Consider the following 24,018-nt stretch of genomic DNA (forward strand, 5'->3'; position numbering starts at 1 on the left):
CGGATGAAAACTAAGGATTCAACAAAAACAAACAACAATGACAAAGCCAACTGCAGAATGGGGAAATGTGGGTGTATTAGCTGAGCCTGACCTTCCCCTCAGTCTGTGAGCGGGGTGAAGCCTCGTGAACAGGGGTCTCAGTAACACAACCCCTGTTCAGGTCACAGGGAAGAGAAATCACACAGAAGGAGCTCTATTGCTTTCACACTTCATTTTTCTTTCCCTCTAGGCTCAAGGGCTTTCAGGTTCATATTATTTACAAATCAATATCAGCGAATGCTGAACTTGGCCCCTAGCCATCAAGGCTCAGAACCTGGAGTCCATCTTTGCTCGTCCTGGGGCCTGTGGGTCCTGTCAATAAAGTCCTGTAGGTCCCTCCGTCCACCATCACTTGCTTTTATCCTTCCTCCGAATGTCTGCAGTGACCCTCTGATTTCAGGCACCCTACTCCTTGCTGTTTCTATTATAAGAGTCTCTATTTGGTCTCTGCAAAGCCAACTGTATGCATATCTTCTAAAACAACAACAACAACAACAACTCTTCCTTGGCTCAAAAATCATCAGAGGCTCCCATTCTTTAAAAAAGTCCCATCCATAATTTAATTCCAACCCATCATGTTCATATGGTGCTGTCTCAGCCTCTCTCTCCAACCCCCTCCCAATTCTCTCAGGATAGCCTATATTCTAGGCAGAAAGAGCTGCTATCTCCTGGTTTTCTAGCTTTGTGCCCTTGCTCATCAATCCCCTCACATCTGGAAGACCCAAAGTGTGCCCACCCTCCAGCTCCAGCTCCCTGTCGCCTGCCCTTCCCCCGCTGAAAGCCTGCGCACCTGACTCTGCTTCTCTAACCCACAACACCTTACACAGTGCATAGCACCTGCAGGCTCTCAGTGAACGGTATTGAAGGAACACACATTTCTTCTTTCTTCTTCTGTGCATCTCTGCCTCTAATGCTGGCATTGCCCAGGGTGTATCTCCCTCATGCCTCCCTCTTCAGTGTGTGCACTTCCATGGGAGAGCTCAGCGACTTTAGTCTCCTGGGCTTCAGAGACGCTCACATCGCCAACAGCTGTCCAGCGCACACTGGCAGGTCCTCGCTCTTGAACCCCAGATAGATGTAAAATGACTCCCACCCATCTCCAACCGGAATGCACTGGGTGGTGCCTGGAGGTGGTCCACAACCACCTCAGGTTTGATTATTTCCAATACTGAAGTTGTATCTTCCAGATGGACTCCACCCAATCACCCATATTCCCTTCTGCATTCCCTCCTCACCCTGACTCACTGTCACCTCAGCAGAATGCATCCTCTGGCTGCCTTCTGAGACCGTCTTCATCACATGCCATGTCCTGTCAGACCAGCCTCTTAAATATCTCTCATCTCTCTCGCATCCTTTCCAGCCTCTCGTTTGGACTTCCATCTTTACCTTCTTGAGCTATTGCTATAGCTTCCTACATGGTCTTCCCAGAGCAGCCTGTGCAGGGGACCGTTTATTCAATAAGCTGTCATACTGATCAGAGGCAAATTAACCTGGGAGCTAATAATACCTCTTCCAAGGGGCCTAATTTTGTATTTGTAATTTTGTGCCCTTTTTCTTAAAGGGACCCTTGAAGTACATAAGCTTCAGAGTAGCCAAAGTCTTGATCCTCCCTTGGTGACCAAGGAATATGAACTTTTGGGGGCCTAAAAAATAAAGTATGAGTCGAGCCAAAACAAACAAAATATTATTGGCTGTAAAATGAAAAATTGCAAAATTGATACTGTTAATTGTAAGTATGTATTGTTAATAGTTATTGATATTGTTAATAGTAAGTATGTAATTGTCTACTAAACATAACACAATATCCACTTCATTCATTATAAAATATTAACTCATAGAACTTTATATATTTGAAAATGATCTGTGGGCTAGATTTTCTCCCTTGCAAGATTCCCTGAGTCTGTCTGATGATTGTGAAGAAATCATAGCTAATCATAAGGGGTTGTTCATACACAAATAACTTAAAAAACAAAAATATAATTTTTTTTTCCAAAAGTTTTTCCAGAAAAAATGTATTTAAATGTCGAACTTAGTCACTTAGTCACATCTGTGGCGTTCTCTGGAATGCTGCTCAGAAGGCTGTCTTAATATTGATCACTTTGCAGAGCAATCGATTACCTCTTTCCTGTACTGCATATACAGCCCAGTCTCCTTATTTGCAGTAGTTACATTCTATAAAGTTGCTGCAAACATCAAATTAGCAAATACTGAGCCACTGCTCCTAGGGGAAGTACTAGCTTAGGTTCCTGTGGGCCTCCAGTCATGACATTTTCATCAGTATGTCGATATATAAACTTGTTTCATGTACATTTTTGTTGGAAGACACCTAATTTAATGTATATTTCTTACAAATAATCACATGCAATATTTCTGTTTAATAACACACCAGCTGAGAACAGTTTAACAGCTTTCTGACCCTAGGTAATGTCACTATAAATTTCTTCAGCTCTTAGCCTCACAATGCCATCCACTGCGTTTTGTTTTATTTTTTTCACATCAGTTGTCACTTCATGAATTCATAAGTTCACCTACTTTTTCGTAGCTTCATCAGGCATTCTAGTTATTACTTTGTCACTTTCCAGAGCAGAATCACATACAGATCAGTGATTTTCCTTTCCTTTTTGGAAAGCACTGAATCACTGGTTCATTGACATTGAACTCATGCCTGAAGAAAACTTACTGAGTAGGGGCTGTTTCTCCATAAGCACCTCCTAGCCTTCTTGTGCTTGTAAGACTTGAAAGCATTCCAGCAGTATACTTGGGGGCCATTTAAAATAGTGAAATCATCAATGGAAAGCACAAAAATAGGAAAAACGTGGCGCTAAATAGATTGCAACGAAGAGACTTGTTCACAGTAGGGCTGCTGAAGCAGGAAGGCAGAGCACTGCCCTGTTCGACCTTGGCTGGTACCGTGGGTCAAGGAGCTCAAATCCCATCCCCTTGCTGTGCTAGTCTGCAGATGGCTCTACATGCGCCATGAGAATTTGCTTGCAAATATGGAAGCCACAAGTCATGAAGATCGACTGTTACCTATTTGAGAACAGGCTCCCTGTCTTAGTGTTTCCTATCCCTTATATTTAGCATACAGGGGATTAAATAGGTAATTATGGGATAAATAAATGGAGAAAGCTCAAATGTCCTCTCCTTTCTTGGATCACCCTTCCTGGAGTTGAACACTCTGCTTCTCAGCTCCACACTGATCTTTGTCTTCCTTTATTACATCACAGAGATGGATGAATCCATCTACCGAGGCAGACAGATGAGCTATTCATATACCCAATGAATAGATGCTTTTCATTTTATTTAATGTTATTTCTTTTAAAAATATTGCCTCCCTTACTAGATGGTGAAGTCCTAAAGAACACAATCTCTATCACATTTGTTGATTTATTTTTATTGGACTGAAAATTTGGATCAGAGGATCTCTGAAACTCTCCTATTGCTAAAATTATTAGGAGGGGCAAAGCTACTGAGCCATTCATCAAGGGACTTACAGACAAATGTAATCAAACCACTTAGAAGAATTTTACATTGTATCCCCTGCAAATGACATAGAGCTTAGTGCATGGTAAACATTCAATAAATCTTTGTTAAATTGAAATTAAATCATAGGAATGAATGATACATTTGTAACTAAAAACTGTAGCAGCTCTTGGTACCAGAACACAGGGGTGTGTGTATCCTTTTTCAGGATATAAGGGCTGGTGGCCTAACACCCTCGCCAGGTTACTTTTCAGAGACAGAGACTAGTTAAAAAGTTCAGCTGTATTTCTATCTAAACAAACGTCTAATTTATAATTTTACTACAAGATCTCAATAAAGGAAAACGTTTTTTTTTTTCCTCAGTGATATCAGTGATTTCCTTTGCAACTAAGAGAAGAAAACAAACGAAGTTCTATAGCTCAAGGAGAAAATATCCAATTGTACTGTTTGATGCAACAGGAAATGATTCCCCTGTGAGCGTTAAGAAGCAAGAAGAATGCCTGTCAGAAATGGTCCCCTGTGATCCCGAGGAAGGCTCGGCACCTGGGGAACAGGGCACGGGGACGGATGTCATTGTGTCCAGGCCTCCCTGAAGGTAAAATTCACCTGAGGCACCTGTTCAAGTCCTGAGACACCAGATCTCATCCTGGCGGCAGCTCACATCAGTAGGTCTGGACTGGAGGGGGGCATCTTTGTTTGTTTTAAACAAGGGATCCAGGTGAATCCTATCCTCAGCAAAGTTGGGGAAGCTCTGGAGTCTGGAAGACGTCTATGGTCCCTTCAGTTAAAGCCCCAGGGGCTCCTGCATTAGCCCAGATACTTGGAGCCACACTGTGTGAGCCTCTCACACAAGTTCCTACGCCAGCAGAGACATACTGATGGCTCAGATCTCCTGTGGTACCAGCTTTTCAAAATGGTTTCCTCCCACAAGGCATCACCTGAGGTTACAATAAAATCACCCAACTATATTGAATCTTCTCATTTTCTTAAATGCTAAAATATGATGATTTGGGGCTTAGTCCCTGCGATGAACCATGCCTGTGGAATCAGGAGCATGCTCTAGGGTGACCTTGGCTACCCAAGGTCATGCCAGAAGCTGCAGGCTGGGTGGCAGACACATTCCTTCAGTGCATTGCCTGGCTCAGAATGAAATGAGTTTGCCCCCAGCCCCTCAGAGGACCGAGCATCTCCAGCCACCTCCGTGGCCCGGGCCAACCTGCCGGAGACTTGGTACAACTAACCCCTTTGGAAAGGACACTGGTCCTACATTTCCTAGGACCTGAGGTGGGAAGCAGGGTCTTATAATCAAATTTTGTTTCTAGATGAATTTTTTTTTTGGTAATTAATAACAAGAATTCAATGCACCCACCAAAAAGTAGAAAATTAACCTGTATAATTTCCTGCGGGGGGGGGGGGGGATGCGGACCTGCTGTGTGGTGATCTGAGAGAGACCCTGGAACACACAGACTTGTCTGTACCCGCGTCACAGGGCTCAGAAGCCCCGCACCATGGGATGTCTGCAACAGACACTGCGACTGGCATTTCCTGACCTCGGGCCTGGGCCCGACCACACGGGGATAGATTGAAAATGTAGGTTCTGATTCTATAGTCCAGAGTGAGGTCTGAGGTTCTGCCTTTCTAAGAACCTCCCGGATGAAACTGTGGATCGATCACAGGTTGAGTAGCAATGCCTTGCGGGGATGCTGGAAGAATCAAGAAAATCAGCAGGGGCTGCCAGCGATAAGAGGAGGGAGGAGAACAAGTGATAAGAAGTCTGGATAAAGCATGAGAAAGGCTGAGAAAACGAGGAGGAGGAAGAGCGGAGCCAGGAGAGGAGTCTCCGGAAGACAGGGCAGGCCTGTGGGAATCGCTGTGCCCACCCTCCCCGCTTGCACGATGGGATCACCTGGGAGCTCCAAAAATTAATGATGCCTGCGTCCCACACTCAGAAATTCTGATTTAATTGATCTGAGGTTTGGTCTGGGAATTGGGACTTTTGGGAATTGGGAAAAGTTCCCCAAGTGGTTCTAATGTGCACCCAAGTGGCCATCTGCTTTTCTAGCAGAATGATCTAGGGACCGAGGGGTGTAGGGAGAATGATCTCAGGGGAGCTCTGCGATAAGCCCAGGCAACCGGAGGTGGAGGCAGAAGGGGAGCTGGTGAGTGGAAGTCTAGTGCAGTCCTTGTTTTATTTGTACCTCTGGGAGGACTCAGTGGGGAGGAATAGAAAAAGCACAGGAGTTTTGGGTAAATGTTATTCATGGCTCACTTAGCCTTGAGACTGTGTGCCTGAAGAGTGTGGCTCAAGGGCTTACCTGCCTGTCTCTTCGAGCAGAGGGTAGAGGCACCACTGTCTTTGCCATTGGGCCCCAGAGAGCCGATGACAGGCAGCTGCTCTGAGATCCTGTTAATTTCTGTAAAGGCAGTGGGGGCACAAGAAGAAGACTGGGGCGGACATTGGAGGGATCTGGGCTCTGGGCAGCATGGCCACTCAACTTGTAGGAAGCTGAGCTCTCTCTTAACCTCTTGGCAACAGATGGGAATTACAGACTAAAATATCAGCTCCTGGGTATTTACCAGATACTGGTTTAATAAGTCTGGAATGGGACCAGGACATCAACATTTTAAAAGCTCCCTAGGTAGGTGAGCTTAGGACCTTATTGCACTGAGGACCTTACTGCACTGAGCCCCATGGAGCTGTGTCTCAGGCTCCAGTCCTGCCCACACCTCCTTTGCTGCAGTCTCAAGAGAATGCGCCAGAATGTATAGTTTCCTCTTTCTGCTATAAGAAATGACCATAAACCTAGTGGCTTCCTCATTAGCCTTACAGTTCCAGAGGTCATGTCATGTCTGACGTAGGTCTCTCTGGAAGGGCTATGTCCCTCTGGAGGCTTTGGGGTAGGGGTCGGGGTGGGTCCATTTCCTTGTCTTTTCTGTCCTCGAGAGGCTGCTTGCATTCCTTGCTCATGACTCCCTTCCTCCATCTTCAAAGCCAGCAGTTGTCTATCTCTGACCATTCTTCCAGTCAGATATTTCTCTGACTGATAGCAGGGAAAGTTTCTCTGCTTTTAAGGTCTTGTGGGATTAGATTGGGACACTGGATAATCCAGGATAATCTCCCCATCTCAAGGTCCTTAACTTCAATCACATCTACAGAGTCCCTTTTGCCATGTAAGGCAAAAAAAACCGCATTCACAGGTTTCAGGGATTCAGAGGTGGGTAAGTTTGGGAGCCACTCTTCTGCCTACCATGCCTGTCCTGACACTTGTTCTTTCCTCCATTCTGCCTGTCCCCCACACGGTGGCTCAGCTGATCCCCGGGAGGACTCTGGGCATCCTTCCTTCTGGGACGGAGAGCTGCTGAGTGTCAGACGGCAGCTTCTCCGTCCAGAGCCAAGAGGTCAGTGGAGGAAGGATGTGCAGCCCCCACCCCTGAGCCACTTTCCAAAAACACTGGGCAGCTGTGACAGAACCATGAGCAAAGAAAAGTCTATTTCATTTTGAAATGAAGAAAAAACATTTTGCTTTGCTCTATAACTGCTTTCCAAGTCTTGATATTCTAGGGTTGATTACAGACTTCAAAAGAATGTGTGCAATTCTATTCTATTTATCCTGACACTGGAGACTAAAACAAAATCATCTGGAAGGTCAGGGGCACTTGGCACCCGTGGCCCCTGGCGGCCGTGAAACCGCAAGTGGCTTGGCTTCATTCATTCTGCGGGCTAGAGCTCACCCAAGAGCTACTTGTTCTGCTTGTCCTTTCACTCAGCCTTTCCGTGTCCCCCTTGGTATTAAGTGCGATCACAAGCCTGTTGACTGCGTACTTCACTGTTAGTGCGATCACAAGCCTGTTGACTGTGTACTTCACTGTTAGAACTCCTGCGCCAGATGAGGGCGCAGCCCTTGGCTTTTTGTCTAAGGACAGCGTTTCGGTCCTCACCATGGTGGAAAGCCTCAATGATCAGAAGCTTTTTGGGCAGATGAGCAAAGTCTTCTCTTTGAAGTCAATTCTGTTTGCCATTTTAGGAATTAACCCAAGATTTAATATTCGCCCTCTCCCCAGGTCATGCATTTGGCTGTGTGTTCTTGGGAAAGTCACTCAACCTCTCTGAGGGCAGCACTGGCCTCTCCTTGAAGGTCTCATTCTTGATGGGCTGGTCATTTCTTTTAAGAGCCTCACTTCCTCTCTATAACACGAGGGGGTAGAAGCAGGAGCTTTCTATGGCCCCAAGGCTCTGTGATTCTGAGAGAGCAGGGCTGATCCCCATGATGGTAAGGTGGGCATTGAAGTCTGGTGAAAACCCATAACACCAGAAGAATCAGATTCCCAACCGGCCATCGGCTCTTCCTGCTTCTCCTTTTCCAGAAACACAGGCCCTCCGTCTGCATCCACTCCCTCTTCCTCCCCTTTCCTGCCCATTCCCTTCCCTCCATGCACTAAGACCTTTTGGTAAAGAAAGGATTGGAGGGAGCCCTTCAGGGAGGAAGCCTGAAGTCAAAAGCAATTCCAGCTGGGCATGCAGATTTCCCCTTGTGCCTCATCACACCCTTCTTATACCACCCTCCAATTTATTGTGCTCCCCACATTCCACTGAAGGATGCATCACCTCCAAGCAAAACCTCATGTTTCACCCCCCCAACAGGAACCAAGGCTGGAAGGAAGGGAGAGGAGGCTCCTGTAGCCCGTCAGCCCAGCATTCATTTATCGGGTGCCTTCTGAGGACAGAGCCAGTCACTGTATCAGAGAACATCAGGTTGGGAGAGCACTAATAGGTCATCCATCCACCCCCAGCATTTTACGGATGGCAGCGCCCCCATGGAGAGGTGAAAGCATCTGCTTCGGGTCACCCAGCAGAGCTCAGGTCAGAATTCAAGCTACGCTGCCACCAGCTCCTCGTGCTTTCCACTGCACCCTGTGGCTTAAGGAAGGTGCCAATGATGGAGTAGCTTCTATGAGCATAAAGTGAGGGAGAACAGACACCATGTCTCTGAAGTGCTCCAAATTAACAGGACACAGGATGCAGAAAAGACGAATAGCAAGGCCTTTTTAGAAAGTGCAATTGGAAAAGCATGGAGGTAACTCTCTCCTGCAAATGGTGATCGCATTAGGAAAATGTAGGGGAAATGCTCTTCTGGGCAGGGGCGGAGACTTTCCTGAATTGGTTTTCCTTCCTTGCAACACTGGCTCATTCATCCGCCTTCTCACTGGCACACACACTATTCTCCTGCCGTTTTTCTTTTCCTTGACAAATTACCTTATTTTCATATTATACTATAAACTTTGGTATACACAGCTTTTAAAGCAGCTATTTTTAATGCAAGATGACACACCAAGCTTTGAACCCCCCAATAAAATTGACCGGGGACATCTGGTACGAAAACGCTTACATTTCCTCCCCAGAGAAGCCTGCTCTCTGTTTGCTATCTTTAAAAAGTAATGTAGGAATGAAAATAGGCTGACATTTTGAAAATAAGAAAAAAAACCCTTATTTTTCTACTTCAAGTTGAAGTCTTCAAGACAGAGCCTTTGACATTGGAAGTTGACATTTGTAGCAATTAGTCATTTTCATCTCTTTGACTCTGACTATATACAAGTGCTGGGTAACTCATCCACTAATTTTTCTTCACAGGAACAGGAGGTAGTACTACATGTGTTATTAGGACTTAATGTTAAAAGTACAAATGTTATACGTTCTTATGAAAATAAAGGGCTTTTGATTATTTCTTTTGACAGTTCAAAGATCAGCATTCTAGGTAGGGCCTTTGATAGAACAGCCTTGGTTAAAATACTGCCCCTGAAGATCCTTGGAAAATTTTGAAGGATCTGATGGCACTCTGATTGTTGTCAGGTATACATGTTTTTACTTTTTGGGAATGCGGGAGGCAAATAAGCTGGGGCTGCTGCTTCTCGGCAAGAAGCACTAAAGGTCTATGTTAGTTTCCCTTGCTAAGGTTAAGGTGAAGATGTGCGGGGAAGGAGGGGTCATATTGTGCCCGAGGGTCCTTTGTGGAAAGTGAGACCATTATCCTGTCCTTAATGGTTTCTGGTCAAAAGTCCACCTATCATTTGATAGATTTGAGATCTGTGCTTGTTTTCTCTTTCGATCGTTTGCTTATTATCTGTCAACATCTGTAATCTGCTTTAGGGAGAAACCTATTATTATGAAACAAGATTGACTTATTACCCCCAATATGAAAAAGGTTGAGCCTGGGTGTCAGTATGAATGCTCAATTCCTACTCTAACTAGAATACTAGGGTGGACTGGGGACAGTCACCTGGTGATCAGCTGACTGATAGAGGCCACCCCTTCCCCCCGGCCCAGTCTTCCCCATTGCCCGGTGACCTTTTCCAGGACCAGCACAGAGGCTTAAGGTCAGATGGAGAAAAGAGAAAGGTCAACCTACAGCATTGTATTTTCTAGGCATCTGATCTGTAGGTGGACAGAGCACAGGGTGCGGTCCACCTTCCTGACCTACAGAAAAGGGAACTGAGATCAGAGAGGTGAAGCCCTCTCTCAAGACCACATAGCTTGTTACTGGTTGAGCTAAGACTTGAATCCAGCTCTCATCATTCCCAAATAAATATTCTCTGTACCAATCATGAGTGCAAATGCCATTTACTCCCAAGTGTTCATTAACCTTCTGGAAGAGTCAGATCTCTTTCTTTCTTTCTTTCTTTTTTTAAATATTTTTATTTATTTATTTGACAGACAGAGATCACAAGTAGGCAGAGAGGCAGGCAGAGAGAGAGGAAAAGAAGCAGTCTCCCTGCGGAGCAGAGAGCCCAATGCGGGGCTCAATCCCACGACCCTGAGATCATGACCTGAGCTGAAGGCAGAGGCCTTAACCCACTGAGCCACCCAGGTGCCTTGAAGAGTTGGATTTCTTAAATGGCACTGCCTTGCTTTTATTTCTTTCATTTACATTTGTATTAGGGAAGAGAATGAATTCGGGCTATAGGCTGTGTTGGTATTATTTGTGGCACAAGATTCAGCATGCGATATCGCTCGGTTTCTGGATTAAGAACGACACTTACCCATACTGAACAACGCCCATCAGTGGACCGCCAGGGCCAATGTCAAGGGCTTGGGCAACATCAGCCAGGAACTGCTTTTGGATTCGGAATCGACGTTTGCCAATGCTGGAGCTCCCATCAATTAAAAACGACAAGTCAACTTTGCAGTCTGAGGAATGGAAAAGGGCTCTGTTATTCTGATGATCTCTCACTGCATTAACCCCGGGCGTTCTCTTCTCTCTTGCCCCATGAGAGCCCCCTGAGACTCCAGCGCAAAGAAAGTAAAAAGTAGTGGCAAGATGCAGAGTATATTCACTTATTTAAAATCATAACAGATTTTCACCGAGCACTTGGGCTAGCACTTATTTCTATAATGGCTTTAGAATTCTCTGTATCAGTCACACCTAGAGCCTTCAGAAGACATGGCCTCCCGGTCAAGTGTGGGAGAGCTCTGAGGATGGTTTCCTTGGCTCAGACGACATCAGTGCAGACCCCTCGATGTCGAATTCACCGAGACTGAGTCTCAGGAGCTCGTGGTCTCTTACCCTTATTTTAATTTTGTAGAATTATGTGTTGGGTTTTTATCAAGGTATGAAAAGATCTGCAAGGACAGTGCTGGGTGGTGGGGGGAGAGGGTAGGCAGGAATGACAGAATGGTTGCCTCACTTCCCCGGGTGAGGCAACCATAGAATTACCCACGTGTATCTACACATCTCAGGACTTGTCTGTAGCAGTCTTTGAATTTTTCCCTTGCTTTCAATTGTGATAAAGACGAGGACAGTTGTTCTGGCTAGCATCTCTGGACCTCTCTCTGCATTCATGAAGGCTATGAGGGAGGTGGGGGGTTAAAGCTCTTCTCAACCTTTCAAACGCTGCTGCAGTTGGTGGAAAGCCACATAAACTAAGTGTCTTCTTTGTGCTCAACTGATATTATATCATCTTAATATGATAAAACTGATTATTCAATATGATCAGTTCTTATTGGGAGGTATATATCCCTTTGATTGGTTAAAAAAAGGGGGGGCTGGTGAAATGAATCGTTGAACAACTGCCATGTGGGAGACAAAAATATTTCAAAACAGAGTTCCATGGGGGGGGAAAGGAGAGGACAGTAAAGCTAGGAATTTCTGGGCTGTAGTACCCCTGAGGACACGTGGGCTAGTATTGTCCTTCACGCTTGGGCGTGCAGCTGCCTGGACAAACCTGGGTCTCTCTAGGCTGCCGCAGGATCACCCACGAGGCCACTCGTAGGCTCTCTTCTCTCCAACGCATGTTGCATTGCTATCATGTGACCGGGGTCATCCCGTTCCCCAGGAGGAGATCAGTAGGCAGGGAGGGAGGTATATATATATTAGATGAGAGCAAGAAACGGACATGAGTTGACACAGTGTTATGCAGAATCTATGAGAAATATTTATGAAAGAGTGATACTACAGAATTGGCAGGTTAAGGAAAAAAAAATGGTATCTGAGAATTTGCTTCAATCATCATCTTGCACTGGCCCATGGCAATGAAAGCCAGAGGAGAAGTGGGCGATGACAGGGACCTCTCTGGGCCTCGCTGACGCTGCTCCATCTGGAATTAGTGCCGTGGCTCATTAGTGAATCTAGTAACCTCTTATTTCCTGTCTGCCTGGGCATTTAGTGCCTGCCAACTCTTCCTGTTCAGCGGGCTTCCCCTGTGCTTTGCTGCCCCAAAACTGCCTATGCCAAAGCATGATCCTTGAGAGGAAGATTGGAAGAATCAAAGAAAAGCAAGAAGTAAGGCTTAAAGATACTGCAGAAGGCTGAGGAAAAGCAGAAGAGAAGCAGAACTGTTCTCAGTCTTGGGTGTTGTAACCCCTCACAGGGCCTACTACCCCTTTTCTCCTGCGTCCGAGCTGGCAATGGGAATTGTTGCCAGCAGGTGGCAGTGGTGCTCTTTGGGGCTTCCCGCTCACCGCGGCTGTGGTCTGCTAGAAACCAGGACGCGCAGGCTCCACCCAGACCTGCAGAATCAGATCCCCGTTCTAACAAGATCTCCTGGTGAACTGTGTGCACATGAAAGTTTGAGAAGGGCTCCTGGACAGGGGTTTTTCTTCCAGCTGTCAGCAGATTAGTTCAGTATGCCTTTTAAAATGAAAACTTTTTTAAAAAAATAACTTAATTAGAATAAGGCCCAAAGGTGATTTTCTTTTTAAATAAATAAAGCACATGGATTTTGAGTCTGTTTTGCTTCTACATAGACAATTTTTTTCTTATTTCTTACATCTTGAACCGTGCTCAAGGTTGAAGTGTTCATTTCATAGTTGGGTTTTAAGAAGTTGAGATGTTCTCTATTGGTTTGGCTCTCTTTACTCACTACCTTGATGGCTGACATTGGAATCACCTGTGCTCTCCATTTCCCAAGATGCTTTAATGATCATGGTTTCAGCTCTGCCAGTGCACTCACTGAGACCTAGTGGCCTCCTCGTACAGAGATGAAAACATGCCGATAGGAAGATGACATCAATGCTACAGGACAGAATTGAGTCACTAAACGTTCAGCATGACCAATTTATTCTTATCACAGAGGACAGAGGTTGGAGGACAAGGAAAAAAAGGTAAGGTAGAGTACAGAAATCAATCTACCAATTTTCTTAATTGCTTTGTTTTTCTCCAACATGATATGATTTTATAGGTGAATTCTTTGTGCTGTCCAATGCATTAGGCCAGTGTTTCTTAACCATGGACATATATGAGAGTCGCCCATGAAGCTTCAACAAAGAGGGATGCCCGGGAATCCCTCTGAGTTGTGCTTTTCAAGGTTTGATGTGCAAAGAAATCACTTGATTCAGTAGGTCTGAGGGAGAGAGAGATTTTGCATTTCTAGCAAGCCCGCAAGTGATGATGATGTAGTCAGCGCGTACCCTGAGTAGCAAGACCTAGGGTGAGGCGGATTCAGTAGGTATGAACCAGGAACCGGGCATCTTGAGTTTTTTAAAAATGTCTTCAGGTGATTCTCCTACATAGCTGGGTTGGGACTCCCAGCCCACGGGTGGCTGACTTGCGACGACTGTCTGAGGGAATCTTCGGGGGACCTCCCTAGCCTGCGACACTCGGCTGCCTCTGGGTTTTCCTCTTTTCGCCTGACCCTTCCTGGTATCTTCAGGTGCTTCTCCTCCACCTATTTAGTGCTGAAGTTCTCCAGGTGTAAGCCCTCTGGTTTCCCCAGGTCACCTTTCCTGCTTTCATAACCTTGGTTTTGAATCCTAGCTCATCATCTTCCAACTCTGAATTCCCAGGTGGGGTGCTCCTTCTCAAGTCCGCTATGGGTAGTCAACTGTCTACTAGACCGCATGTCTTATAGAAGATGGAGGGCGGAAAGGATCTCCCTGCCCCCACCAGCCCCACCCTACTGGTCCTCATGGCTGCGCCCATTAGCCCAGCTGCTCAAATCGTCTTCGTCAGTTTCCTCTCTCACACCTCTTCCTCCAACGCTCTAGATTCTTCCTTCTCTGTCTCCTGAATCTGCCTATTTCTCCCCATTTCCATCTCCAGCTCAGAGCTCTGTCTGCCACCCTGGCCACTGGGGCCACTGACCCTGCCGGCAAGCGGGTCTCTTCCTTTACCCCCCTCCTTTGTCTCCCCTTTCCACCCCACCCTGTTGCCATGGTGAGGTTGAAAAAAAAAATCCGATCCTCTCCCCTTTGTGCACACAGTTTAAATCCTCCATAAACTTCCCTTTCCCCTTAGAACAAAGTGACAAGAGAGAGGAGATAAATAGATCCAGGGTGGGAGAGAAGCGGGTTTGGGTGGGAGTGAGTGCGGAGAGAGGGGAGGAGATCAGATGTCACAGCCACTATGGGTTTCTAGTTGTCAGTTCACTTACTTGGATCTCCCTGGGATACTGGCTCCAAAGACTGTGTGCTTAATTCTTCTTTTGGAACAAATCCTGGAAGGAACAGTAAAATTTTTGGTGACTTACAAGAACAGGAAGCATCTGGCCTTACCCCAGGGATGGGGACATAATGGATATTCACACCCAGTTTGGGGTTGGGGGGAGGCTTGGCTTAAGGCTGACTGTGCTCTTCTCCACACTGCCCCCCACTTCAGAGATAAGAACAAATTACTGACAGCCTACTAAAGACGCAGGACTCTCCTGGGTGCTCAGGAAGTTTGAAGTCACAAGAGTTAGGTCTGCTCCCTACTGCCTGTTAACTGAGTCTATCTGAGCCTTAGTTTCCTTATCTGCAAGAAGGAAGCACTTGGCCAATGTAAATTATCCCTCTGTAAAATTCTGAAGATCTTAAGGTCAGGGCATGTGTCTTGCTCATCTTGTAAACTTTCACCGTTGCCTATCACATGTGGGTCCTTGGTCAACATTTGGTGGTTGAGTCAATGAACAAAGATGGGTAAGACACATGGAAATCTAATGGGGGGTAGATATAGACTGAGAGGAAGACCTAAGATCCCCAGGAACGCAAATAAGAGGGTCCAGACAGCAACCCCTCCCCTCCACAGCCTGAGATTAGAGGTAAAGCTGCAAAAGGGTTTTGTGCTTTGAGAATATGTGTGTGTGTGTGTGTGTGTATTTGATTTCAGGCTCGGGAGTTTTCTCTAGAGCCATTTACACGGGAGCCAAGTTCACGCATGTATCATTTAAGGGATCGAAGACAATCAGTGCGAATCTTCTCAGGCTCTGGAAGGCCAGCGAATTTCTCAGGCAGCACCAGAAGTTGGTCAGTTGGTCTCCCTGTTTTCAGGAGGCCCAGGAGTGCCCTCCCAGAGGCTCTGGCAGAGGAGGAAGGTGCTGGGGGCTCCGCTCACTCTTGGCTGAGGTGAGCTTTCTCTAGGCTTGTTAGTTTTTCCAATTTGCCAAGCACATGATTTCATCTTTCCATGAAAGGTCAGTCTGCTCATCCCACTTCCTCACATCATTTTAAAGATTCGCTTTGGGTGTCTAACGGCATTTCTCAGCCAGGAGCCTCTCAGGGGAACCGTCCGAGGCTCCACGTTGGAGGGAGAAGGGAAGAAACAAGAGGCCCGCATCCTTTCCTCCACCCCATCTCTCCCTACCAGTAAAATTTGCCCTCAGACCAAGAGCTGGGTTTGCTGTTGGAGTCTGGAACACTTAATTCAGTGAACAGCAAACAACACTCAAGTCTCACGGAGGGAAAGCTGAACACCCGTCTGCAAAGAGGGGGAAATAGGGAGTCATAGCATGCTTCAGATGGGAGTGAGACTTGAAACCTCATTTGGGGTTGAGGAACTCCCTCACTCCCATTGTAGATCTTAGTCTTCATGTTTCTCATTTCCCTTTTGTTGCCCGATGGACAACACTGGCCTCTGCGCCACCCACTGGCTTGTCAGACTCTCCTAATTCTGTCATCCTATGTGTCTCCATCTAGTCAGGGCCAGGAGGTTGAGCTGTATAATTACCTGCATCTAAAAGGACCGATCCAGGTTGCCACAAGTCCATTTCCCCTGATTTTCAAAATTAAAAAGAAGCAAACTTGTTATTTAGGTGAAACCAGCAGAAGCTCTCAAATGAACTTCCAGGATGATAACATTTTACAGCTGTGGCAGAAAGTTCAGTAAAAGAACGTGGCACCAGGCTTTAGGATAAGGCTACCTAAAACCTTTAGGATTCTTCTCTCGGAAAGCTCTAAAAAACCAGAGAGAAACATCTTTGCCTTTTCTTTCACTGTGCGCCAAGAATCATGGAAAATAGAAATCCCGGGATTTGAGGGGACCAAAAACTCATCCAATCCAAACCAATCCCACCCAGCATGCTTCTACAACACCCCTGCCAAGTGATTGGATGGCTGATGCTTGAATACCTCCAGGGACAGGGAGCTCATTACACACTTCTGGGACCACTGAGACTGTTAGAAAATGTTTCCTGTATCAATTTGAAATCTTAATCCATCCCACCATCCACCCTCATGAAGCACCCACTATGAGCCCTAAGTCATTTTAGGTACATCTGACTACCCATCTGTTCTCTTCCTTAGAACTATACAGAACAAATCTAGGCCCCTGCTGAGGTCAGGCGGTCCCCTCATTTCCTGAGTCTCTGCTTGTCACCGTGTGTTGCCAGCAGAAGACAGCAAAGTGGTGCCTGGCCTTTCTCTCTGCAGTAAAATGTTGTATGCCCCCCACTCTAAGCTGGTCCTGATAAAGGGAAGGGGTGGTTGGGAAGGGGGGATTCTTACTCCATAGTCCCTGATGGCTGTAGGGTAGTCGTGGCCAGGAGGGGCTCAGAGGCAGCACAAACATGGGATGAAGCCTCAGAAGGATAGCAAGAAAAGCTGTTTCTCTCCCTCTGTCCCGTCTCTGCCCACCTCCCCAGCTCGGAAAGCTGACGGCTGAGGGCCTGATGAGCCCGTCAGCTCGGCTGCGTCCTGCGATGATGGACACACTCAAAAGAAGTGGTGTTTTTCTCCATATGATGAAGATGTGAGGCTATTCTGAAAGGCAATCTGTGTTCGTGCACATTCTGATTTAACGGTGAGAATGGAGTTTAATTTGGCTCAGCCATTAACGAGGTGTATGACCTTAGACAAGTCACAGACCCTCTGTGAACCTTTACTTCTTGGTGAAAAGCATTCGTAGGTTGGGTGACATGATCTCGAAGTTCAGATTTATGATTTATAGGTTTTAAACCTTCTGTTTCTTTAGACTTATTTCTCTATCGCCATCTGCTGGCAAAACACACCCTTCCCCTAAAAAAAAAAAAAAAAAAAGAAAAGAAAAGAAAAGAAAAGAAAAAACAACCCCAAAACCAGTGCAGGTAGCATCTCTGCTTTTGCCTGAGGCTCTGGGCCCCCTTGCAGACGACAGAGAATTACAATGCTGGGCATACTTCAGCAGGAGAGAAACAGTTTCCTGACAGCAAGGATCTCTTAAACCCTCACTCCTGTCCTGGGTTCTGGTCCTTCTGTTGGTACCGTTTATATTTGTTTGGGACAAGTATGAACTGAATCGTTTTCCTCCAAACCCTGAGGGCTGACAAATATTTGGACAACTGAGACCTGGTGTTTTTGGACTTGGTGGTAATGGCACCTGTGGGTCTGTGGGAACACTTACATTCTGGTGCCGAGGAGGAACCCAGGGATGGGAGGGTGAAAGGCAGGAGAAGGCCCACCCTGTGTCCACCAAACCCTAGCCAGGAGCCCCGGGGGACTCCCTGCCTTCTCCCACCCTAAGTTTTCTCCTGTGTAAAGCTGAGGTCCTAACCACTCGTCCTGACCTGCCTGCCGCGGAGGGAAATGTGTCCAAAATCACCCCAAAAAGGGTAAGGCAGTCTTGGAACACAAGGACTCATTTTTGTGGCCGTACTTGCTCGGTCATCTCCTCAATACCCTCCGTGTCTGAGAGAGACACTGGCCCCGAAGGATTCCCACAGAAAAAAGGTAGAACCATTAACGCTCAGTACGAGTGCGCCCCAAGTCAGGCTCTAACCAAGCACGTCGCAACGGTAAGTCACCATAACCCGGAGAGCTGGATGACAACCATGACCCCGTTTTAGAGGTGAGGAGACTCCTGCAGAGGGAGGAGGGAGCTGAGCTGGCAGGCCCGGCTCCAGAGACTTCACATAACCCCCACCTGTTTATCACTCCGGGAAGTCTTGGCCCCTGGAGCATCTCCAGGAAATGGGTGAGGCCCTGAAGGGACCCCGCCCCAACTCGCACTACACACGGGGCACACGAGATCCCTGCTCGGAGACCCTGGTCATGATCTTGGCTCTGGTTCCAGCTTCTCTTCCCTGCCCACCTGGGAGCCCCCAGCACAGGACCCAAGCAGGAGCAATGACCCAGGGTCCCCAGAGATTTCCCAGAGTGTGGGGGTGAGGAGGTGGCTGTCAGAGAGGCAGCAGGCCTCCAGGGCCAGGCCAGGGCACCTGAGCTCCTCCTCCCCCGCATCCAGGCTTCCTGCCTAGAGCCATATGCTTCCCTGGAAGGGCTCTCTCTGGCTGAGGAGAAACAGCGGTCACTCAGAGAACAGCTGGCTGTGGGCCTTCCCCTGCAGCAACTCCCGCCCTGGCACGGGGCTCTCAGAGGGACTCAGGACAGGCCGAGGTTCCCGGGGAGCTGTTGTCCCCACGAAACATTTGCCACCCTGGGTTTCCACAAGAGTTACCCTCCCAGCTCCATGTGGGCTATTGGTTTGGGACCTGGCAGCCTTTTCTCATGCAAAAGACATGAGGTTGGGTTTCCAGGCCAGTGAAGCTTATTTGATCAAACATAGTAGCATGAAACAGAATGGTTCTGAGGAGAAGTCACTGAGTTCTAACTGAAATCTTCAGGGGTACCCCTCCCTCCCCGGGAGTGGGAGCAGGAGCAGCCGTGCCCAGGCAGTGGCCCCCGTGCCCACTCAGAGGGCCCGGAAGAAGGGGTAGCGTCCGGCACTGGGGTCTAGAGAGGGCAATGGCCTTGCTGATAACTGGGTGGGACTAGAGGATGGGATCTTCTACCTGTAGAGGCAAAAGTTCCCACAGCACAATTCTAGAATCTGAAAATAGCTGATTCATCTCTGTAGTTCTAACCCAAGGCACAGTGTCTGACATAGAGCATGCTCTGTAAATGTGTATTCTCTAAACTGAAGAGTAGCTCCTCTGCAGTGGGTGGGGGTGGCGTAAATTGGGGATGTGGGAAGTTACCTCAGTGGGCATCAGTGGGCAGAAGGCATGGCGGGAGGGGGTTTTAAGCCTGGTGTCCTGTGGAGCAGAGGATGAAGTGCTGAGGTCAATGACGACCTCACTGGGTCCATATACAGCTGCTCGTGTCTGGTAATGGGCTGCCCTAAAGACAGATGAGGTATTTCGTGGGGCTCATGAGATTTGGTTCCATGTGGTGTATTTTTATCAGTGACAAGAATAGAGGCAGGTGGCATGCTCATCAATTTTGTGGATGACAGAAAAGTTGGAAGGATAGTTAATACACTAAACGACAGAATTAAGATTCAGGAAGATTGCAAGAGATGAAACTAAAAGAGAATTTCATAGTGATAAGTGTGATATTCTAAGTTGGGTTAAAAAAAAAAAAACAACTCAATGGTGCAGAGACGGGATGGGTGTGATCTGCTTCCCTAGAAGTGTAAGAGAAAAAGTCCTGGTGCTTGAGTTATAGCCAGTTCAGGAGGAGATGAACTGATGGGCTGACAGGATTTCTTCCAAATATAACTGGGGATATTTTCATGGAGGAGCAATATTTAGGCTGAGAGAGGCAGTTCCTGGGCACACCACCCTCATGGGCTCACGTTCTGCTCTGGGTGTCCTGCTCTGAGTCACCCACAGACTGGAGTGTAGCTAAGGGGTGTACCGCGGTCACAGAAGGACCTGTGGGAGGAACTGGAGAAATTTATCCTAGGAAAGATGGCACATAAAGGTGGACATGAAGGCTCCGTTTGTATATTTGAAAGGCTCTCAAATTCATGCTCTTTAAAACGACTGAAGATCCCAAAGGGCTGTTGTTCGTGGGGGTCATATCTACTGTTCTTATATTAAAAATTGAAATGATGCATTCTCTCATCTGAAGCAGAGTATTAACTATTTCCCCACTTCACAATAGAGCTATTTTGTTTTAACATACTTTTTATGAGAAACAGCTTCTTTTTAAAACAATTCAGTGAGAAGAGTGACAACTTTCTTCAATGTCTGGCATAAGGAAAGATGGCCCAAATCTGATATCTGTTCCTCCGTCTGTGTGATATGTTGTTTTGGTTCATGTAAGCAAAGAAAATTTGGCCTCACACAGTTGTGCAGCAGGAGAAGGGAGAACCTTATAAAATCCCTGGAAGTAGGGTCCTTGGACCACACTTTGAGAAGCTCCAGTTCAGAAAAATTAGGATCTGTGGGGCTGAGTTCTAGAAAGTTCTGTCAACAGTGAGGGGGCTGGGAATCCCCTAATGGCTCACTCAAAGTTCTCTGACCTAGAGCAAAAGCCTCTGTCTGGTATGCCCCCAAGGGATTCTTTTCTTTGGTGGGGAATGAGAGCAGAGGCACCTTATGCAATTCTTCCTAATCCCATGTATCCATGATTTTCTAGCCAAAGAACTGGGTGACTTGCCTGATAGGCATGACTGTCTCTGAGGAGAGAGCCGGCGGAAGGGCATCTAAGAACCCTAAGCGTTCTGACCTGCCTTTACTCACAGTGTGCGAGTGGCCTGCATCCACCTGCAGGAGTCCAAGGAGGCTGGGCACCCCCTAATGAGGTCTGGGCACCCGTGGGCTAGGAGGGGCTCTTGAGGCCAGGGCTCTCCGGGAGTGGGTGGGAGGCTCAGAGCAGTGACGGGGATGATGACGGAGGGAGAGGAGCCGCAGAAGTGAGTAGGATTTGAGGGTACAAAGGGAGCTGGGAGCATCTGTGAGGCTCGAGGAGATAGAGCATAATTGCTGGGAGCGTGAAGGAGAACAGAAAAAAAACAGGCTCAGAGGTAGAGGACCAGAGGTGGTAAGGTTAGAGAAAAGGAGTGGGGTCAAACCCTGAGGGTAACCTGGGGTTGTTGGCAGTAAAAAGTCAGAGCTGGAGGTCAGGTAATGTGCCTTGTTGCACCGACCTCCGGGACCACGACTGATTTGCGGTGGTGTCTGTGGGTATTGGAGCTCAATCCCCAAGGCCGGTCCTGGGCTGTGCCCAGCTGGGGACCTCTCAAACTGACCCAGCCCAGGGCCGCTACTGGGTGTCCAGACTGCCAGACACTTTTCTCTCTGACACAATCAGAACAGACAAGGCAAAGAAACATTTTCTAGGGGTAGAAACACCTTGGCCTGCCCCCAAACCCTGGTGACGTGGAGATGAGCTGCGGAGGCTAGCGACAAGTGTGTGGGGAGAAAGGTGTTTGCCGGCGTGATGGAGCAGGGATGGTAAGCAACCAGCAGCTTTCCCAGCTTGACCTGTGCTCCGGCAGGGTTCTGGAAAACATCTTGGGAGAATCGCGAGTTTGGATATCTGAGGGGATGACACAGCACCAGCTGACTCACATGTCACCAGCAAACTGCTCTCTTCCCTTCATTTGCCCCGGTTTCACTTCTCCTTGGAGGTCAGTCGAGCTGTTTGTGGTTGGCTCTCTCTTTGGGGGTTGTGGCGGAGGCAGAGCTCCTAGCCACGGGGACAGGAGGAGGGAGTGCCCCATGCTTGGCTGCCTGAGGGGCCTGTTGAAGGCTAAGATGGCCCTAGAGTCCTTGTTTTGTCCAGCGATCTGATTCTTAAAACCCTTTGTCCAGGTCAACAGCGTATCCTATGGCAAAGGTACAATGGTGCAGCTCCTAGATGCGAGTCCTATCTGGGGGCCCCTGGGGAGCCCCTGCTCTGATCCAGTATCAAAGCCAAACAGAACCTACATTCTCCAGGAATCTTTCTTTTTTTTTTTTAAAGATTTTATTTATTTATCTGACAGACAGAGATCACAAGCAGGCAGAGAGGCAGGCAGAGAGAGAGGAGGAAGCGGGCTCCCCGCCGAGCAGAGAACCCGACACGGGGCTCGATCCCAGGACCCTGGGACCATGACCTGAGCCGAAGGCAGTGGCTTAACCCACTGAGCCACCCGGGCGCCCCTCCAGGAATCTTTTAACATGTGGAGGACAGACTAGTATCCCCTGGCAAGAATAAGGCTTGAACTCTTTTCCTCAGGAGGTCCTGCCCTCCCCAGCCCCACCCCGCGTCCCCTTCCCCTACCATGGCAGTGCCTTGTGGCTGCAAACGGTATGGTGTCCTTCTATCAAATGTATCCACTTCTGGCCCAAGCCCTGAGCAGAGTTTGTAGAAAGCATCCAGCCTTGCTCGATTTTTCCTTTCTAATCTCTGCAGGCCTCATGGGCATTGCAGAGAAGAGAGCTTGCCTCATCCCTCTGCAATCCCAGTGTTTGGGCCAAACCCTTAAGGGATGCACCCAGAAGTGAAGAAAGGAGAGTCGGGAGTGTCATAATTCATAGAATTCCTGGAGGCCAGAGAATGCGTTTCTATTCCCCATATCAGAGAAGTACCCAAGCAAAGTCGGCCCTGCCCTTTCCTAGACAATGCTAAAAAAGGTTCTCTTTCTTTTACCCTCGTTCCTCAAGCACAAACCCCAGAGAGTATCATTTTTCAGCTTTATAAGAGCCTGGTTACTGAATCCTTAGGAATTTCGATCACAACCGCCACAAAATTGCCTCCAGGGAACGGCAACTGGTGAAAGCCTTGCTTATTCAATGGCTCCCTGGCTTTCCTTTCAAGTTTCCTTACAAGTGGGGCCCTTGAGCAGTATCTTCTGTTGGGATCACTGGTTTAAGGCTCTCTGTCCAAATCTAAATCAAATGGCCAGGTATCTGGGAAGGGAAACCCGACAGACACACTCTAGACTTCTGTCAGGAGCTGGAAAGGTGAGTTCAGGTTCTTACCTGGATTGGCGCGAGGGCTGTGGTGGCCGCTTGCGTAGGAGCTGGTGGACCAGAGATCTGTAATAACATGGCACTGGTCAGAGCATGAATTTAATCTGCTCTCATTCTTTCCATGATCCAACCTAGCAAGACGTTACCAACCAAGGTCAGAACAAAGGTAAAGCTTTGTCCTTGGGTGGTCTGAACCTGCCCCAAGGGGGCCTTGAAATGGAAAAAAAAGGGGGGGGGGGTGAGATGGGGATTTAACTCAAAATACTGACTGAAAATCCTACGTAATTATAACTCCTGTATTTCACAATTGTCAAAGTAAGTATCTTTTGCTAAAGGGGCCATACTTTTTTACACTTCATTATTCTTACAATAATTCTCCTCACCTGTGACACTCCTGAGGCGGCTAAATCCTTCAGTATCAATGTCACTTAACGTTTCACAATTTGCTTAAATGGTGTTAACATGGTACTGATGCAAATAGCATTAGCTTTCAGTCATTTTAAAGGTAGACAATGGGTTATCCTTAATTACTTTGTGAGAAAAATCAAATACACTTCAGTATTCATTATTTATCAGGCAATTTCTCTGAAGCAAGGTTTTAAAAGGGAGGATGGGGAGGGGGGTTTTGTAAAGAGAGATGCAAAGTCTGTTTTGGGGGGGGACAGGGAACCATGTGAAAATGAGCTGAGGGAAAGAACCAAATTTCACAGAAGGGAAGAGACAGAAGGTCATGGAACACTATCAGTTCCTCAGAAAACAGAATCTACCCACAGTCAATGTTTCACTCCCTTTGACTTTGCTCCAATTATTTGAATACAAACTCAAAATAGCATTGTTTTCTTTCTAACTGTAACGAGAACAGGTGCTCACTGTAAAAACACACACCATGTGCAGTAAGAACTCACCTGCAATTCCTCTATCCTGCGGTTACTGGTGCGCAACCATGGCGGAAAGTGTCGTATCCTTTTCTCTATGCCCACATTCTCACGTACAACACACAAGTACCAAAATGAGGTCGGTACCCATGCTGTTTTGTAGCCCCCTTCTTTGACTTAACGATCTGTCACAGGCCAGTCTCAGGTCAGTAAACGCACATATTCACCAAAATGTTAATGGCTGGGTGGTAACTGCTTTAACCATTCTGATGGCGGA

The 24,018-nt window shown here is 47.3% G+C and overlaps 1 protein-coding gene across 1 annotated transcript in view; it reads right to left on the reverse strand.

The window, feature by feature from the left end:
- The window catches only part of LOC111158449 (vitrin), a 98,039-nt gene that overhangs the window by 10,551 nt on the left and 63,470 nt on the right, over window positions 1-24,018 (reverse strand). The window contains exons 8-11 of the mRNA XM_022520469.1: window positions 22,876-22,932; window positions 15,936-15,980; window positions 14,386-14,448; window positions 10,558-10,705 (exon numbers count right to left, since the gene is read on the reverse strand). Coding sequence (XP_022376177.1) covers window positions 10,558-10,705; window positions 14,386-14,448; window positions 15,936-15,980; window positions 22,876-22,932 — 313 coding nt within the window. The remainder of the gene's footprint in view (window positions 1-10,557; window positions 10,706-14,385; window positions 14,449-15,935; window positions 15,981-22,875; window positions 22,933-24,018) is intronic.

The sequence above is a fragment of the Enhydra lutris genome, unplaced genomic scaffold, assembly GCF_002288905.1.
Source record: "Enhydra lutris kenyoni isolate GAN:26980312 unplaced genomic scaffold, ASM228890v2 scaffoldscaffold59, whole genome shotgun sequence".
NCBI classification, from domain to species: domain Eukaryota; kingdom Metazoa; phylum Chordata; class Mammalia; order Carnivora; family Mustelidae; genus Enhydra; species Enhydra lutris.